Consider the following 20,208-nt stretch of genomic DNA (forward strand, 5'->3'; position numbering starts at 1 on the left):
AAAAGGAAAGCTCTTCCAGGTTTGTGTACTGGATGCTTCTGTGGTTTAATTACTGGCAGCGCTCTCCTCTCCTCATAGCATTTCTGTAATTGAGGAGCAGCAGTTCCAGTTGGATGGCCAGTAAGGGAGGCTGACTGTGTATGAGGCCCGGCCTTTTTTTAATGAGAGTTTGTGAGCCTCCTAAGTGTTTCAGCAGATCCCTTTCACGCTGCCTGCGGGCTCGAGCACGGCTGCAGCCCTTTCGCCTTTCCAGAAAGAGTCAGCCGAGGGTGAATTATATGAGCATGGCAACGGTGATTATTATTCTCTTTATTACCATTATCATCGCACAGACACACTCACAGCGTTGTGAGGGTGGTCTGATATGAAGAGTTGGTTGGAGCTGAGAACCCTGTGCCCAGACTCTCTAACCACTGATCTCCTCATTGTGTGGAAAGGAGATGATCTGCCAGACATGGGGAGCAGCTGGTCAATTGGAAATGACTTGCCAAACATCTCTTAAAAAAGGGGGGAAAAAATGGGAGGGAAGGGAGGGGGGGGGTTTTGGTTGTTGGACACATCTCAGATGTCTTACATGGAACCGATTACTGGGGAAATGTGGACACACTTGAAACTCGGGTGTGTTGGTCAAACAGAAATTCTTTAATTAGACGGACATGTGAAAAGAATGGACACTGGTCATATTAAAATCTACACTGTGCACACAGAGCAGTTTCAGGCTAAGACAAATCTGACCCACCTATAAATATCGTTAATATCATTTACAATCTATTCACATTTGTGTCCTTGAGTTTGAATGAGTTTTCTGTTTCTATAAGGCAACCCCAGCATTCCTTATATCTACTTTCAAAACAAGCTCACCTGTGTACGTTGTTTCTATTGTACCGACAGTTCAGCCCTTGTTACCTGAAGTCAGAAGTGCTGAAATCTGGAATAAAGTCAATATGTGGAATGACTAGGGGTCCTTGAAGGCTGTACTGCTAGACTAGAAAAGTCTAGAAAAAAAAAACGTAAAAAACTAAGGAGATAGAGAAGGAGAGTATGGTGGGGGCGGTCGGGGTGGTCCTCTCTGTGGGTGGTGGTGTGCTGCAGTGTGCAGGGAGAGCTGCCATGCTGTTGTGGTGACGGAGGCTAAAGAGGAGAGAGTTGAAGCTTAGGACATGGTGATCTGCATGGACTCCAACATCTCCTCTACCGCCTTCAACGAACATTTGTTCTCCTTCTTCCCACGACCAGCAAGCTGTGAGACACAGAAGAGGGGAGGAGGGGGAGGGGTGGAGATACAGAATAAAAAGGGTTGAGGCAAGGACATTGCCTAATTCATAATGGTTCTCTACAGATCATGGTTTAACACAAACCTTGTGGTTCATTTGATTCAACAGGAAAGGGAGATCTCCTTACAAATAGATTATGTTAAATGACAAGTATTTAAAAACATTCCATATTTCACTGCATATATTGGATCCTAGCTTGAAAGGATGAATAATGTGCAATGAATGCAGTTAACTGGGGCCATAAACTTGCTGTTAAAGAGTTGAATAGTTCCTCAGGTTTAACGCCAGCTATCTGACCCCTGTGGATCCTATTCTGGCGTGGCGTAATTGAGCAGTTGTCTCAGAGGTCATTACGTCTCTCTTCTTTTGCCCCTATGTAGTGGATGGTGAGGAAGAAAGAGCACATCTTAATGAGTCACACACTCATTAGCTTACAGTCTCTTGCCCAAACACGCCACCTCAGTCTCACATACATAATTTCTCCATCCGGTCTGACTCATCCTGAAGACCCCTGAGCACTCCTTTGCTCTATTAGATGACGACAAATATGACCATTTATGCAACGCTACAATGCTTTATATTCCTTCACCCACTGGCAATGTTCTCTGACACCAAAAGGACACCATTAGGGCTGGACCCTAGTTTTCATGTATATCAGAGATTCGATCATTGGATAGGTATAAACAAAGTTTTTACACTGTGATTAAAAACAATGCTGATGCAGTCAGTGTGATAATGAAGAGGAAGAACACCACCATAAAAATAAAGCACAATAAAAAAAGATATGGAGCAGTCCAGTCTGGCCCACTCGCATGGTGGAAGTAAAGCAGCGACTGCTTACCAAAACTTGCATTTGCAGCCAAACATTTCCTTTAAATTCTGGCCATCTGAGAAAAACAACTTACAGCCTAATTGAGTCTGAATGCCATTTAATTTCACTTAAATTTGTGCTATGCTGCTATTATAACAACACTAATTGCGCTTCCTCGCTCAATTCCATTCATGTAGATTTTATTTGTTTCATTCAATTTTCATTTAGTCACCTTTAGTTTCTCCATAATTTGAATGATTTGTATTAGGTATACATTTTTATAAATGTAAGTTAAAGCATTTTATAAAAGTAAGTTGTAATTGTAATTCAAAATACATACATTCTCCCAATCTTATGTCATTTCATGGCAACTGTTGCAGTACATTTAAAAAAACTACATTTAAGTTCATTTTAATTTTTAAAACTTGACATTTTGAAACATTATTAATTAATTAAAAGTTAGGTTATTACATATTAATTGTTAGGTTATTTCATGTAGACTAATACTACAAAATGTTTGGGCAATGTTTGAATTTGGAATTATAATCTCTACAAAAAAATAAACTTATTTATACATCTAATAATTTATTTTAAAACTAGTTTGGTGTTAACAGAATTGTGAGTGTTTTGTATCTTTTAAACATTTTATTTATTCATTCATTTTTATTTCTATTAAATAACCTCTGTAACCCCTAACTTCAAATGTTTGCTTCTGATCAGTTTTGGCCTAAAGAAAAAAAAAATTATTCGGGCCAGACATACACTCCAACATTAGCCTTGTCTGAAAACCAATCAGTTCAATCCCATGTAATGCTACTCCCATGCAGAGAGACAGAGGACTCAGTTCAGTGCTCAGCTCTCTGCAGTTGAGGTGTGTGTGTGTGTGTGTATGTGTCTAAGATAACAGCTGTGAGTACATAGGCACTAGTTGCAGAGGAGCAGAGTCAGGGTGAACTCACTGGATAAACAGCGAGAGAAGCAGACGGAGCATGGCCAAGCACACTGCAGTGCTGTTTCTGGACTGCAGAACACATTTCTCTATGTCCTCACTGATAACTCATTAGCCCCAAAGGAATAGTACTCCTCCCTCCTGCCCCTTAGCGTACACCATGAAAAATGGTAGAGCTTTACTGGGAAACCATGCTGGATAAATAGGACTGATCTGAGGATGTGTGATAAAAAGAACAAATTTCAGCTTTCTCTTGCAAGGTTCTAAAGTAATGCTCAGAAACAAACCCTTTCTCTCTTTCTAATTCAAGTATTTCAACATGCTAGGCATTAAAACTCATTTCACAAAAGCAGAGGCTTCTATCTGTGCTAAGGGATATTTGTAAATACACAGACCTCTGAAGTGGTGTCGTCATTCTGTAATCACTGACATGCATAAAAAAGGAGCTCCAGATCAAAGCAGACTTTTCTATTAGGAAATATAAATGTCTTTGTGTAATTGCATCCTGTGTTAAAAATAAACAGATACATACTGCTTGTACATAGGTTCTTCTTCAGTCTCCTGCAAACCTGAATTGCGGGGTCACTGAGTCACATTTTGGTATCATGTTCAATGGGTGCAATGGGTTTGGATAAATATCTGTACCACACCATACAATCGAGACAATTTCATTAATAAATATTATTTATATGGCAAGTTCCAGTTCTTGAAAACACTGAACATTATTTGTGTTCATATGTAACAATAGCATAGATCTCTTAAATACAGAAGGAAAATATATTTTACATCTAGAGCTGTTGATTGGCTGTAAGTGTGAGTGTGGCCTTTTTTTTTTCCACTAGCATCAGTGTTTTTGTTTTTTCTAGTGTTTCTGTAGTTAATATTTTAAAGAGGTCTTGGCCAGAATCCAGCAGGATAACTTTACTATGACTCATATATGACATTAAGAAATGGGAGCTTTACGTAGTGTGTGACCCAGAAACTACAAAAAAAAAAAAAAAAATTAATAAATGTGGGGACACCAGTAGCTGATATTTTGTGTCACATTCATTACAAAGTAGCCACATATAAGCAGATACTACATTATTCCTTTTCATATACTATACATTTTTTGATTGTCATATAAAGGGTTTATTTTATTACCTATTATAATTATTAATGTTACTGCTGAGATTTTTAAAAATGTCAGTTGCTTTACTTCTAAAACATCATGCAATAACCTTTAGACAGAGTATTGGCATGTAGTTTGGCAATGTTGGCCATATATTACAGAAAAGATGAGACATAATATAATTATTTGCAAGTCAGAGGATTTTCAATAAACTCTTAATTACTGCAGTACCTCTGAGTGAAATGTGTGACCTCTATGAAGGTGGGTAACTTACTGATCTGTCTCTCCTGTCATATAAAAGCATGCTAAGTACCAGTTTGACAGCCTTATAAAAGTAACTCTTGACACTAGCACACCTTTAACACCTCCATCAATCAAACAAATGTCGCTTAATGGTAAGAAATGATTCAACTTGCTTTTTCTTCAAAGTGCACTGAAAACATCAAAGCATAACTGATAACTCTGTGGCCTAGAGCTCTTCAAAGAAGAAAATGGACAATTCACATCTCTTCCCACAAAATTACATGGCAAATACACCTGAGATGCTGTAAGTCCTAGTATGCAATGCATATAGCATAGTATGCCTATGCAAAGTCCTAGTGTTACTTTCAAACTGAAATTGAGCAGCACTTATTTTTTACTGTAGCAAACTAATACATCATTTTAAATCATAAAATCTGCAAACAAAATTCTAAGAATCAAAAACAAATATTGTTGCGGTACCACTTTATAATATGAATAGACATATAAACGTTTATAAATCTGTTTATTAATAACATTGTAAATGCATTAAAATTACTTAATAATCACTTATAACACAGAGATAGAAAGTATTAGTGACATGTTAATTGCCAGATATTGAACCTACATCCACCTACACTGTTAAACCTCAGATTCTGCCAGATACTGGTCTGTTTTCTCCATAGTTCGACTTTAAACCTGTCAACTTTAGCACACACTTGTTAATAAGTTAAACAATTTAACCACAAAGTTTAATCAATTAACCACAGACAGAATGCCTTTTTATACATTAACGATAATGTGGTGACGTATTTCACACTCTCAGGTCTTAGCTTATTCTTTACCTTGATATTTTCTGTATTAAACAAAGAAGTCATCACTGTTGCCCTTTTATATCTGTGTTAGAAATGATTAATAATGATATTTAAGATCTTTACCACCTAATTAATAACCCTGTAGTGAACAGATTTTTAAACCATTTATAAAGATTTGTGTGTGTAGTTATTTTAAAATGAAACTTCTGTTGCTAAAAAATTCAATTCATTATTAAAAATAATAACAATAATAATAATAATAAATAAACCCCCTGAAACCTAGCCATGTCCTCTCTACCACTATGGAGGCGTTTTTGTACATTATTAAATCCATAGGAATGCAGTACATTCACAAAAATCAAGTGGTACTAAAGTAGACTGCTGGTTGCTCTTCGGATATTACATCAGTTACATCAGTAACACTCATTTCCTTCACTTTACATTATAAGAACCTGATTCAAATGACCTTTTAAAATATTCTGCCTAAACAGACCTGTGTCCTCAGTCTGGTCACTGAGAAATTTTGGTTTTTATTAGCCAACGTTTGCATTGGCTAAGAGAGCATTTAAATACCTCTTAGAGCAAATACAATTACAAAAGAAATCCCCCCTAACCACTGGGAAAGCACTGTGAACTAGTACTGACATCCTAAACCAATGCCCTTCTCTTTTAGTGAAGGCTCTTCTCGTTTCCCATCAGATTCAAGAAGAAAGGTCCAAACTGACAATGCCCTGATACAGAGAGTGATTGTGCAAAGCAAGGGTGTAGAACTGAACAAGCAAAATTGATATCTGTTATGTTTAGTGGCGAAATTCTATATGCCAACTGCTGAAACAACTGTGTCCATAGGTCAAGAGCAGATCGTAGGACTGAAAGTTTACATTTGAATGGCGGAAAAGAGAATATGTACATATATTTAAAACAATAACAAAACAATGCTTGACAATGGAGTAAATGGCTACGATTTTATGGCCACACACACACACACACATCACTGCCTGCCTGTAACCAATGTAATTAGTTTTTCATTTACAGAGCAACTAGGCGGTCTCTCTCTTAGCAAAGTGGTAGTGGCGTACTCAGACACCTCAGGAGGCAACCCCAACAACTTGAAATTTCCACCGACTGCAAAAACAAGGGGTTTCTACTCCATGAGAGTGACAGGACTCCTCCAACCACACATATGAACCTAACTGCAAGTGCATGGGCTGAATCAGTGCTTGGCCACATTTGCTGAGCCAGGACCCCTTTATTACAGATTTAACTGTCAATGCTTAAATAAGCAATGTATATTGCCCTGATGGCAGTTAAGATTTCTATTAAATGTACATTTATGCTCTATGTGCTATGGTAACAGCATAAACCATTTTAGTGATACCATCTGAGCAGCACTTCAGTTTTTCCTCTCCTGGTCTCCCCAATCTTCCTCTGCTATTTAACCCCTCTCTCGGCAGCTATGCAGCCATGGTGTGAGTACTGCATTTTTTCCCCTTACTGGGCCCTGACGCCCGTATTTGGCACAAGTTGGTGTGATTCATGCGGAGGAGAATCGATAGTAGTGCTTTAACATGCAAACATAGAAAACAGCTGTGTAACACAACGCTGGGCCCTGTGGGCTTAAGTCAACACATTAGCTGAGCTGGGCCTGGGCAGGCATGCTGCAAGTAGATCCAGCTTGTAGGCAGAGCATGCGCTCACTCGCCTGTCTTCCTCCTGCGCTCGCTCACTCTTTGATTCTGAATCAATCGCGTTATAAACCTAAGGGCTATAACAGTTTATCAATCCCCCCGAGGTGTTTATTTATTTATTTTTTGATTGATCGTTTTCAGATTTCATCATTGAATTTCATGATACAGTAAGAGGGCATTAATAGCTCAAGCTTTTTCATTTTATTACTAACCAGCAGGTGACATTACAAATCTATTTTGTCTCCTGATGAATTTTATTATTATAGCATTGCTATAAGTAAGAGAGCTTTATTGTACTCACCTGGTAAGCTCTGTTGATTTGAGAAGCAGCCCAGGCAGCATACTTCACATTGTCCTTTTTTACCTTGGCACTGACTTTAGGGCTGCTAGCTATGTGACTTGCAGACTACAAAGTGACAAAGAGAAAAGAACACAAGTGAGAAAGAGAAGAAGAGTCTGTTTTGACAGATTAATGTGACACTCGGTTACTTCTGTGAAAGAATGGAAAGTTGGATACATCCCAATCAGTGGAAATATGTTGCTATGCCAAAAAAAGACTACAAAATACAAAGACTATACAAAATAACTGCTGTGTAGTGTGCAGAGTACATTGTGTATGCTATTTTTGAAGATGTGCCATATCCATGGCCTAAGAGAGATTGGAAGGTCTGATGAATAGATGGAAGATGTGATGCATGGTTGGAAGGTCTGATGGATAGAGAGGCACAGAGAGAGAGAGAGAGAGAGAGAGAGAGAGAGATTCCCAAAACCTCCACAAGCTGCTGAGAAAAACGAGAGGACGACAGTGAATTTGAGATGGCACTACACTGTAGTCTTTAAAAGAAGGAAAAAGTGAGCTTTTCTCTATGGGTTGGTTGGGTAAAAGCCCTGGTGCTGCATGTCCCTTAATTTCTTCAACAGTACAGATAAACGGTGATGACAGGGGTGCGAGTGTTTGGGAAGCAGTGTGTGGCTAGTGTGATGTGAATCATGCGCTCCATGCCGCCCAAAGCTCTCTTCTCTATAACCACAAAGCCCATGTCTTTCCCATGTTACTGCCATCAAGCTTGAACAGGAAAGCTCAGAGGAGCCCATTGGGCAGGATATAAAAGCCCTTTTGGTGGACATGCTGAAATTTTAACTACACACAAATCAGCCTCTCCTAGAGTTCTGGAACAAACTTCATTGTATTCTGGATTATTGGTATGATTTTTTATATTTGGTGATATAAATTTCAAAGTGTGACTCCCAAAACAATTTAAATTTGAGATTATTCTTGTAAATAACAGATTGGTGTAATATTCTTGTGTTTTTGGCTGTTGCAATTACAAACAATAGGCTCGACCATGCTACTCTGACAACAATAGTAATGTAAACAAAAATTCCCTATATGGATATCTGAAATGTATTTATATTTAATTAACAAAAAAATTAAAACTAAATAAAATAAATTGCACAGAGCCTCAATAAAATTACATCCAAAATTATAAAAAAATATTTTAAATTCAGCTTTTGAAATACTGCAATGTGAAACAGTTCCATCTTATTAGGAGCTATCAATTTTAATTTTAAAGAAACATGCAAGTGGTCAGTGGTGCATGTTCTGAAACTCTTATCATGAAAATTCATTACAGTAACATCACAGGAGAAAAATGCTGAGCTTTTCTAAGACAAGGCAAAAGAATACTGTGTGGAAGTCAAACGCTAGAGTGGAGGACACCAATCTTCAGCTCCTTCAGGAGATTTGGTGGTAGCTTTTTGTCGGAGGTCTGTTCCTGCTTCTGCTCTTACCATGCCTGTCGCACATGCTAATAGCACATCAAAGCAGTGGGACTGCCAGGGACTGTGTTTGAACTACTGAAACATGCATGTGCGTACATGTGTGTGTAAGAGAACAGAGTGTGTCTGTGTGCGGCTCTCTGTGCACCCTCTGCCTTCCTTCTGCTTCCAGCTGGCTGTTTGTGTTCCTATGTCAGGAGTCACTTACAAATGATGCATTGGTGTTAATGGACAACTTCCTGTTTAAATAAATACGCAGATGAAAGGCTTATTCAACACAGATACGACCCAAAGCTTGGCAGCTGACCCACATGGGACGGTGCAGCAGCCAGTCTTCTCCCATTCTTTTATTGCCAGTGTTTTATTTATCTTTGCAATAAACAAAACGCGCTACAAAAACTGGAGGGTGACATTTCAGAAAAAATGTGGGCTAATGCTTTCTTTGAGATAGTCAGCACTGACCGGCCCCATCTGAAAAAATCATCCTGTTCAGTCCATGCAGAAACATGTAGCTAAAGGAGAATGGGCTAAAAGAAAATTGTTGTTTTTAGCCTTGGGGTGACTATTGACTCACCATGTACAAGCCAAACAAGGCCCTCATGTTTCTGTTGTTCAGCTTCAGGGCCTGTGCAAAATATTTCCTGGCCAGCTCCAGGTTCTCCAGACCCCCTTGAGTGTACTTCACCTGGGGGAAAGTAAGAAAGAGGGGAGTGGCACTCTGAGTAGGCTAATATTATTTGACAGAGACCCGAATGTTAAAAGCCAGGTAAGTACACGTTGAGGGAAGCAGGCAGGAATATAGTGTCACTATGATACCTCTGCATACTGCTCACAGTACAGGTGATTGTGAGGGTTGGTCATCATCAGCTCCTCCAGGCAGAAAGCTGCTTTGGCGTAACTAGAAGAGCAGAACAGAGGGATAAACCTTAACCAAACAAACAAATCACATATAAATATATAAATAAATAAATATTCTACTTCTGTATACTGGTGTAGCATAGTAATTGTTGATTTAAAGTAAATCTTAGTCTTGCTGACAGCAAGAAAATAGCCCGCCTAAGGATTTTCCTTTTATCAGCCTTTATAAGGGCTGATGGAAATGTGTGTGTGAACATCCATATGGTAAAATGATGGATGTAGCTTTGCATCAACAGCGGCAATTCTGGCCTATTTCCTACTCATCTCTTACGCTCTTGGAAGCTGATGATGAGAAAGAGGGGAGAGTGAGATCTGCACCACATTTCTAGACACATAGCATCAATCTGTCTGCCTTTCCCCCCCAGGCTTAATATGTAGTTATAAAGGCAGTCTTGAGGTCATTGTCAAGCGGCAGCATGCTGTGTCACTCAGATGAGATCACTTTGCTCGGTGGGATGCTTAACTGTGGACCTCAGTCTAATCTGCAACCATTCATGGGCTCAATCAGAGAGGACGATGCACATAAAGTAGCCGACATATCTGCAGACATATCATATATGCAGACTTTCCGACAGCTGCCTCCCACCAAATGATCAAAAAATTTTACAAATTAATGCCCTACAAGGGTTATTATGACAAAGCCACAGCACACAAAAATGGTCAGTGAGTGTCCAAAACCTGCAGCCGAGTTTAAGGGTCTGATTACCGCCTGTGGGGCCACAGAGTCCCAAACCACAGTGTTTTCCGCTACTGTTGGAGAGGTCCCCTTCTCACGTCTTCAGCTTCGTTCACACAGTAAGCACTGTACGTGCCTCTGCACAAATCACTTTATTAAGACATGTCACATTCAAAAACGAATGCTGGAAAACTTCCAAATTGGTTGTGGATCATGCTAATCTAAGGCAATCTTACTGTTGGCCTGCTGAGGGGGGAAAAAAGTTCTCTGACGCAAACAAGGTTCTTTTGGCGGGAGCACAGCACTGGCATTACTCCCTCTCACGAGATGAAGAACCTATCAAACCATGTAGAGTATGTTTAAGTGACTTCAAAGATTGGTTTTGGGAAGCAGACAGTGAAGGAGGGGAGAGAGACAGAGACACAGAGGAGAGAGAGTGAGTGAGGGAGAACAAGACAGCGAGAGAGAGAGAGAGAGACAAAGAGAGAGAGAAGGGTAACAGGCCATTCGGAAGGTTGCAGGCTGCTTGCAATTACCACTTCCTTTCCATAAAGGCTTTCAGATGTGCTCCTGCCATGGCCAGGCTACAGCAGAGTAGAAAGAGGGAGAGAGGAATGAAGGAAAGCGGAGAGAATGAGGAGGGGGCAGGGATTCAGCCCATACTATTATGCAGCTTACTATACCCCACCTGATCTAACATTGATGCCAAATACGTACTACAAAAGAAATTAGACTGTAAAGCAATATTGGAGAGACAAGGCCAGGAGGGCAGTCACCAATGCACTTGTAATTCTGAAGAAAACTGGTACTGCTCCTTTTTTTTTTTTACTTAAAATACCCATGCTTGGTTTTATCGCCACTTACTCAGTAATGTTTATGTTATGTAATATGTTTGGAATTCTTATTCACTGGCGCATAGTGGATTTAACTTAACTGAAACATACTGGATCAAACCTGAATAGAAATATATCTATGTTGAACAGAATCATATCAGGTCAGCACTTAAATCAAAAGCCTCTGTCACACATGCATGCGAACCTAGTAATGTTCTGGGTATGTACCAGGAGGAGCTGAATTTGTGAACGCGAACACCCATATCGGTTGTCCCAGACTTTACCCTGACTTTGTCTCAGAGCATTTACTAGAGGACTAGTGAGATAAAGTCTGAGTCAGCAAGTTAAAATGGAGCCACTAATGCTCCGGTGTTTCTCCTGCACGTGCTGCACAGGAGCTGCCCCATGCCTAAAACACGCAGCACACTTCCCACTGAGAGAACATGTCTGAGACAGAAAACCTCCCATGGTGCGTGTGCGAAAGTACTGCTCAAAGGCATCTTCAGACATGATATTCTGGAGATTCTCTAGAGGTTCTCTGGAGTTCATATGTGAAAGGAGCTATTGTGTATATGACGATACATGTTTAACTGTACCATTTCTGGTAAATAAACTGTATGGTAGGGGTGGGCGATATGGCAAAAATACATTATCACATTTTTTTTTTTTTTGCAGGATCATGATCCTGATATTATCAAGATTCTTGTTCATAACAAGAATAAAATGGTATTTATTCCATTTTCCGCCTGAAATTTCATACTCAAATCTTGAGGCAGTGAATAAACTCAAGACAATTTTATTAAGTAATGTTACTGAAAAACCTTCAGAATTCTCAGTAATATTTAAATTAACCTTTAGTTGCCTAAATATTGTCAAAACAACAAAACACTTTTGGCACTTTTCTAAATTTAATTTGGAATCTTCAAAGACCCCAACCTCTCCATAAGGAAAACGATCAATTTTACTGCAGAAAGCTTAATGGCAACATTTGACTTTCCTTGACTAATCTCATGCACCTCTCCAAATGGCTTTTTACCGTCACTAAACAGGAAAAAATTTCTGACTCACCTAGACTTATTTTGACATTTTGTCTTTGTCTTGTTCTAACCCAGTACCCTTCCCCTTTAAGGCCAGACGTGTTGGAAGGAGGGAGCTTTCCCTGATTGGCTGTAGAGTGAGGATGCTTTCCTCAGTCCCCCTCCTGTGTTTGAATGGTCCCAGTAGGGAAAAGGCAGACAGTGAAAGGGATCTAAGTTTTGAAAACTTATTTATTGTTTTGATTGTTATTTTAATTGCTAATGCCATATAAAACTGTCTGTGTCGTCTCTCGCGGTGCATGTTTATAAGGCGCCGAAGCATGGTTGCTTCCCCACCTCCTTGGTTGAGCATCGCCCCTGATCGGTCTACAGACTCGATGGACGTGTTGTTAAAGCTGAGAGCCCAAGCTACACAGCCATAGCAAAGATCCACATATTTATTTGTTGTACTTTAATTTGTTGTTTTTTTCCCTTTTAGCAAGTCATCTTTACACAAAAATGAGGATTATTAAAGAGTGGACTGATGGAAAAACACAAATTTGGTCTTGTTTTGAAGGAGACAACCTAGCGCTGTGTGTGTGTTTGTGGGCTCTTCAGGCTTCGTGGCGCCATGGTTTTGTTTTGTTGTTTGTTTTTTGTGAGGAAGAGATCTCATGTATAGAATAACCAATTCTTTTGGTTTTAATTCAGTAGTCGTACATTTTAGAATAGCGACTTACATTATTGGTGTCCCGAGAGTCTACAAACTTCGACTGATGTGTAATATGTACCCAGTACGTAAACGACTTATAAGAACTGAATCTCCCTGTGATGGTGTATCATGGACAAATTCTTATCATTCACGATCTGATATCGTCATATTGCACACCCCTACTGTATGGATCTATGTATTGTATTACCAGAAATTGTGAGAATCACACCCTTAATCCACACTGGAGCTGTAAAATAATGCCTAAAGTATCAATTTAATTTATAGTAAAATGTGATGGTAAACAATGTTCAGAATAAAATCCTAAAAAACTAAATTGTGCAAACTACAACACATTTCAACCTTCTTACATTAATAAAATATTATTTTCTTCAGGCAGCACAAAATAAAACTGAGGAAGATGTGGACAATGCTACAATGCGTGCACTTACAAATAAACTGAAATATCTGGCAGGCTGAATTCTAGGAAATAAATCTATAAAAGTTACACATACTCACAAATAAACTGCCAAAAGAGGATACAAATTATACTATATATTTAGCTATGAGACTGGCAGAGATTAGTTCTCTTCTTTTCCGCCCCATGGGGTCCTGTTTTTACTTGCTGGGAGAACAAGTGCCACCACCTTCTCCTGGGAATCTTTTTTACTGCTCTCTCTCTCATAGTGTGGAAAAGAGAGGTGATAATTCACAGCTTGCAGGAAGAGGAGGGGAAGGGAAAAAGGGAGTCTGTGACTTAAAATAAAGCATAGAAAGAAAAAAGGAGGTGAAAAAAAAACAAATTGACACGCCTATAGATAGGGGGTTGTCAAAGTGAATGGTGTGATATTAGAAATGTTCGACTAAGCGGCACGATAATCCTCTCACCCCTGATTTCCTCTGGCCACTACAGCAATAAAGCCCTCACACAAAAACATGAGCAAGCCAATATACAGGCCCCTCACAGAGCTCCTGCATTCCTACAGCCAGCGCCCTCCAACCAGGGTGACCATCTCTCTCACATGTGTATATACATACACACACACACAATAAGCCCAAAAACAATTAAAGAGGGATGGAGAAGAAGTGACACAAACAAAATGATTTTCCTACAATGTTTATGTCTGGCAGACACAAACCCCTGGCAACAGAGATATCAGCAGAGAGGGGGGCCTTATCCTGAGAGTATGAGAGGGGGCTTAAGGAGCAAATCCTATTAAAGCCCTACTTCATGTGACAAACAGATCCTGAGCTCAATACAGGCCCCTGGCTGAGATTGGCATTTCTCTGGATTTCCCTGGGGCTGTCCCACAACCCCTCATGAACCAGCACTAACCCACTTCAGGATGACCCCTCTGAAAGTGACTCTTTTTTAACTTCATACCCAGGACTTTCTGACTAACATTCTGACTGGGTCAAGAAAAAGACAATAATATAAAATCAATGATGACTGCAGAGAAGATCTCATTTTTAAAGGAGTGAAGGGATCAATCACGTAAACTTTTTGAATTGGCCTAAATCGCATTAAGGACTTCTATTAAATGATAGATGACAACTTTTTTTTTTTTTTTTAAAAAACATCACTATAGTTACCAAGAACAATGACTATGAATTAATATCAATTGTCATTACTCGTGCTCGTTGATGTAGAGTTCTGACAGCTCATGCCATGCTTCCTGGTCTCCCACAAACCTGCAAGACAAAGTGGCAGTTAGGTTATTCCACAGACAAAAGAGGGGTTAAGAAAGGGCTCAGGGGGCAGCTCAATCAAATGCAAAGCCCTTTTTAATTAAAAAAAAAGTAGAGGGGAAGGGGAGGAGAAAATAGGCCTCAAATCCTCTTGTAAAACACTCACTGCTCCAGATATTCATTGAGCTCACGTATGGCCTCGCTGCTCTTGCCTTGTGCACGCAGAATGGAGATCTTACGCTTCCTCGCTGCCTGTGGATCAACATCAGCAGAAAATTAGGGCATTGAAGCCTCCAGTGACTGATTAAGATTGAAACAGATATAGAAATAAAGAAAGAAAAAGAGAGAAGGATGTGTAAATTATCCAGTTACAGACAACTCTGCTGGAATTCAAACCTCGCCTAGTATTAATGGTACAAATAATTGCATTTCAAAATCTTCTCATTTAACCAGAACAATCTAAGATTAATTCCCTCACATCCATAGTTCACTACACAGTCATTTGTTGAGTGATTACAATAGTTTTTCAAATAACATTCCAAAATTCTAAGAACTAAATAAATGTATTTATAATGTTTCCTTTCTAGAAATCAAGAAGCTCTTGGTCAAAGCATAAGAAAAGTATGTCCAATGTAGGTTTGAAAATATACCATGCGACAACTCAAGAAGCACTTGAACTCAGTACAAACTACTGATAAAGTGATACCGTGAAATGTTTGGAAAATATTGGAGTATTAAAACCACCCAGCAGTTTAGTTAGAGAATTGTGGTGTGAACAACTGAAGTATTTCTTTGTATTAAACAGATAAAATGAAAGCATAGGGTGGTAGCACTCAGGAAGCACTTGTTGAACTCTGATAGAGATACCGTCATATATTTGGAAAATATTAAAATTGTGTCACCCAGCACTATATTTAATAAGACAATAGTTGGCATTAAAAGGAAGAATTGAGTTATTACTTTATATTAAACAGATTTAGTGTTGCATAACCCTTTCTACCGTTTCATTAACACTGCTGCACCCAAGTCTATAGCACCACACTAGATCATGAAAGGCAATGGCTTCATGAGAAGAGAACATTTATAGTCTGTAACACCAATCATTAGTGTACTACTAAAGAGTGGACACAGGCCTTGCGCACTTAGCAGGAGCAGATATGTGGTGACTCATCCTGTTTAAGTGGAGAAAATAGCACATTAACCAAAGCCCAGGGCTGCATGCATTCATATAGGCTTCTGAGGCCCATCTTACATCAGCCCCAAATACCATGAGCTATGTTTTTGATTTTTTTTTTTTTTTTTTTTTAATGTTGACGTGACCTTCAGGCGGATTAGAGTCTCATCAATCTGAATCACAAGGCATTACTCTTGCTTCAACGACTTTTCCAGGAGCCAAATTTTTCTTTCCTTCTCACAAGTGCAGAGGAGAAATTTTACCCATAGAAGTGTGCACTCTTGCCACAGAGATTATTTATGGACTGGCATTTGACAGAGCGAGTCTTCCTCTCCCACACTGCAGACCAAACCTTGTTGAGCTGGGCATGAGTCATAGCTGAGCAGCCATAAATCTGGAACCATTCCGAGACCACTGCCACCCTAAATCCACTTATCCATCACCCATGCAGGCACAGCCATCAGCTTTCCAGCCTGCACCAGGAGGAGATGTAGTGCTGACACATACAAGCACCTTCAGACACTTTCAGAGCTCCATTTGAACCACAAACCCCTGCTGCCCATTCACACCAAGCATTAATAAAGATCTTGGGTGATGTGATCAGAAGTGGATAGCACTATGCACAAACGTGAACAGGGTCTTAAGTGTCACTGATATTAGGGCTGAAACTCATTCACTATTATTGATTAAGTTGACTGTAAAATTGCTTGGGAAAAACAACCCCAATTCCAGTGAAATTGGGATGTTGTGTAAATCAAAAACAGAATACAATTATTTGCAAATCCTTTTCAACCTATATTCAATTGAATACACTACAAAGACAAGATAGTTAATGTTCAAATGGATAAACTTTTTTTTTTTTTTTGCAAATATTCACTCATTTTGAATTTGAGGCCTGTAACACGTTCCAAAAAAGTTGGGACAGGGGCATGTTTACCACTGTGTTCCATCACATTTCCTTTAAACACTCAATAAGTGTTTGGGAGCTAAGGACACTAATTGTTGAAGCTTTGTAGGTGGAATTCTTTCCCATTCATGCTAGATGTACAACTCCAGTTACTCAACAATCTCCATTGTCGTATTTTGTGCTTCATAATGCACCACAAATTTTCAATGGGAGACAGGTCTGGACTGCAGGCAGGCCAGTCTTGTACCTGCACTAGCATTGGCATTGTCTTGCTGACATAAGCAGGGACATCCCTTAAAAAGACATTGCTTGGATGGCAGCATATGTTGCTCCAAAACCTGTATGTATCTTTCAGCATTAATGGTGCCTTCACAGATGTCCATCAGAGATGCTGGCTTTTGAACGATAACAATCTGGACAGTTCTCTTCCTCTTTGGCCCAGAGGACACAACGTCCATGATTTCCAATAATAATTTGAAATGTGGACTCGTCAGACCACAGGACACTTTTCCACCTTGCGTCAGTCCATCTCAGATGAGCTCCGGCCCAGAGAAGTAAGCTGCGTTTCTGGGTGTTGTTGATATATGGCTTTTGCTTTGCACGGTTGAGTTTTAACTTGCACTTGCACTTGAAGGAGCGACAAACTGTGTTCACTGACAATGGTTTTCTGAAGTGTTCCTGAGACCATGTGGTAATATCCGTTACAGTATGATGTCAGTTTTTAATGCAGTGCCTCCTGAGGGATCGAAAGTCACAGGCTTTTTAAGGTTGGTTTTCGACCTTGTTGCTTACTTGCAGAGATTCCTCCAAATTCTCTGAATCTTTTGATGATATTATGGACTTTAGATGATGAAATCCCTAAATTCCTTGCAACTGTATGTTGAGAAACGTTGTTCTTAAACTGTTAGACAATTTGCTCACAAAGTGGCAAACCTCGCCCCATCCTTGCTTGTGAACAACCAAGCCCTTCAGGGATGCTCCCTTTATACCCAATCATGATACTCACCTGTTTCCAATTAACCTGTTCACCTGTGAAATGTTACAAACAGGTGTTTTTGAGCCTTCCGCACCTTTCCTAGTTTTTTGTTGCCTCTTTTGGAACATGTTGCAGGCCTCAAACTCAAAATGAGTGAATATTGCAAAAAACCATCAAGTTTATCCATTTGAACATTAAATATCTTGTCTTTGTAGTGTATCCAATTGAATATAGGTGGAAAAGTATTTGTAAATCATCGTATTCTTTTTTTGTTTGTTTTTCACAACATCCCAACTTCATTGGAATTAAGGTTGTATTTCCATTGGCATTTTTTTTAATTGTAAATCAATTTAACAAGGCAGCAGTCCTATGATTGCAGATAATATTCTAGCTGAACATTTTCTTAAAAGAAATGATGAAGTAGTCAGATGCAGCTTATTCAACTCCAACTACAAGTCCAAACTTTGCCTTTCAGACTTTGCCTTCTGAAGCAGAAGAACTAAGCGAATTAAAAATTAGGCTGCTTATTAACATTTTTTACTAACTTAAATCGCGTAGGAGATTTATTCCAGCTCCCTGTGTGTTAGAACATTACCAACATTTTATCATAGTAGCTCTTAAGTATTAGCCATGTTTAAAGCAATTAAGTTCTGCTCAACTGAATATTTATCAAATCACATGATAAATAATTGAATATTTTTGCAGCCCTAAATGTGGTCCAATGACCAAAAACGTCTTTGCAGAATCAAATATGCATATGACCACCTGACACTGAGGTAAACACTCAAATTTAATGATGTGACAATAGCAACAAAGAACCACCTACCTAATCAAGTGCATAAACATAGTGGAAATAGTAGCACCTTCACAATTTTTAAATTTTTTAAAATTTAAATTAAAATTTTTAAAGCATTAATTTGACAACAAACGTAGAGAGCACATGAAGTATTAAATATTGTTGGTGTCCAAAGAAAGCATTCTTTTATTCAGAATCACTGGGTGCATGGCAGGTAAAGACCCTGGACAGGGCACCAATCCATCACAGGGCACCATTCACACACACATCTAGGATCACTTTTGAGTAGCCAATCCACCTACCAACGTGTGTTTTGGACTGGGAAAAACCAGAGCACCTGGAAGAAACCCACACAGACAGAAGGAGAACCAAAGAAAACATATCTTTGCAATATTAACATTGTTTGAGAAGGAAAAACCATCTTAAGTTTCAATGGAAGTACTTCTCCTTGTCCATTCATCATTAAATATTCACATAATTAAAGGACAGCTGCTATGTTCAAATGATGTAGTAAAGTAAACATTGACAAAAATTACATTTCAAAAACTAAAAAACCACAAATCTTAAACATAAATATTTAGAACTGGAAGCAAAGTATCAATGTCTGACAGTGGTACTGCGATTTAGAGAATAATCCACCAACCAAATAAAACCTCTAGGAGACCTGATCATTAAAGAACAGTGTGAACGTGGGCTAACAAAGTATACAGAGCCACAGATGGATTACAGTCTGTAATTATAGAACTAAAAACAGCTATATAAGAGAAGCTGATAAAACTGGTGTATATATTACCAAAAATGAATTAGCCTGTGCACCATGAAATCCTATCACTAGGATTTTTGCGTATACCATATACATTTGCAGGATGATACTTATCAAGCCCATTGTCAAATCTAAAGCTCAATTTGAATTGAATTACTATTTTTTCTTCACTATAAAACAACTAAAACAGAAATGAATCACAGCCTTTACATTCAAATCTACTGGGATGGAAAAACACATCATGCCAAAACTTTAAATGAAACGTAAAAGCACGTTGAACAGTAAGTCTCGTCCTCTTGGCTTCTCTGGCTGAAGGAGATATTTGAGAGAGATCAACCTGCCCTTGTTGTGATTCTTTTGGAATTAGTGCTTAAGTACCACTCACACTGAGTGTGTACAGCAGCTCTGTTTCTAAAGGCCCACAGGCAGTAGAGATTACTCCCTACACCCACAGTCTACTCTCAGATCATTACAGCACAGAAATGACGTACATCACTTGAGTGAATGATAATCTCAAGCAAATAACTACAGATGTTTCTAGTGATTATCAAATAGGAGTCATTGGTGTTTCCGGAAAACATGAACTGATAATAAATAATAATTTGTGTGATCTTTGGAGAGTCAACGCTTCAAAAAAAGCTAAATTTATTAAAACTTTGAAAAGGTGAACTATTCATATAAATAAACAAATCTTAAGCTGTGTTACTGGAATGCATAACTTTTTAGTAAGTATGTGGCCGAGAAGCAATTAGATGATTAATTGGAGTTTTAGTTAAAAATCTTTCCTCTATGCTTGTAAATGTCAGGTTCTACACAGTAATTGTGTCTAATATCATGAAAATTCTCACTGACCGCAATTGCTTTCACAAGCAAACTTTTTTTTTTTTCTTTTCAGTGCAATTACAGACTGAATGGGCTGGAATTCAATAAAGCATCTGGGCCATCTGGGTAATTCAGCTTTAAAATAAACGACAAATTAAGCGACCTTTTAATGTATAGATGTAAACAAGACACATTATGCCGTGTGAGCAAACTGATACCACCTCATCGACATCCCTGGGAAGGTGGGCAATAGAATACATAA

At 38.9% G+C, this 20,208-nt stretch overlaps 1 protein-coding gene across 1 annotated transcript in view; it reads right to left on the reverse strand.

The window, feature by feature from the left end:
* Positions 1 to 626: 626 nt before the first annotated feature.
* The window catches only part of emc2 (ER membrane protein complex subunit 2), a 35,110-nt gene continuing 15,528 nt past the window's right edge, over positions 627 to 20,208 (reverse strand). Inside the window, exons 6-11 of the mRNA XM_066683394.1 lie at positions 14,675 to 14,760; positions 14,452 to 14,511; positions 9,484 to 9,565; positions 9,242 to 9,352; positions 7,190 to 7,294; positions 627 to 1,240 (exon numbers count right to left, since the gene is read on the reverse strand). Coding sequence (XP_066539491.1) covers positions 1,154 to 1,240; positions 7,190 to 7,294; positions 9,242 to 9,352; positions 9,484 to 9,565; positions 14,452 to 14,511; positions 14,675 to 14,760 — 531 coding nt within the window. The 3' untranslated portion in view covers positions 627 to 1,153. The remainder of the gene's footprint in view (positions 1,241 to 7,189; positions 7,295 to 9,241; positions 9,353 to 9,483; positions 9,566 to 14,451; positions 14,512 to 14,674; positions 14,761 to 20,208) is intronic.

The sequence above is a fragment of the Hoplias malabaricus genome, chromosome 10, assembly GCF_029633855.1.
Source record: "Hoplias malabaricus isolate fHopMal1 chromosome 10, fHopMal1.hap1, whole genome shotgun sequence".
In the NCBI taxonomy this organism is placed as follows: domain Eukaryota; kingdom Metazoa; phylum Chordata; class Actinopteri; order Characiformes; family Erythrinidae; genus Hoplias; species Hoplias malabaricus.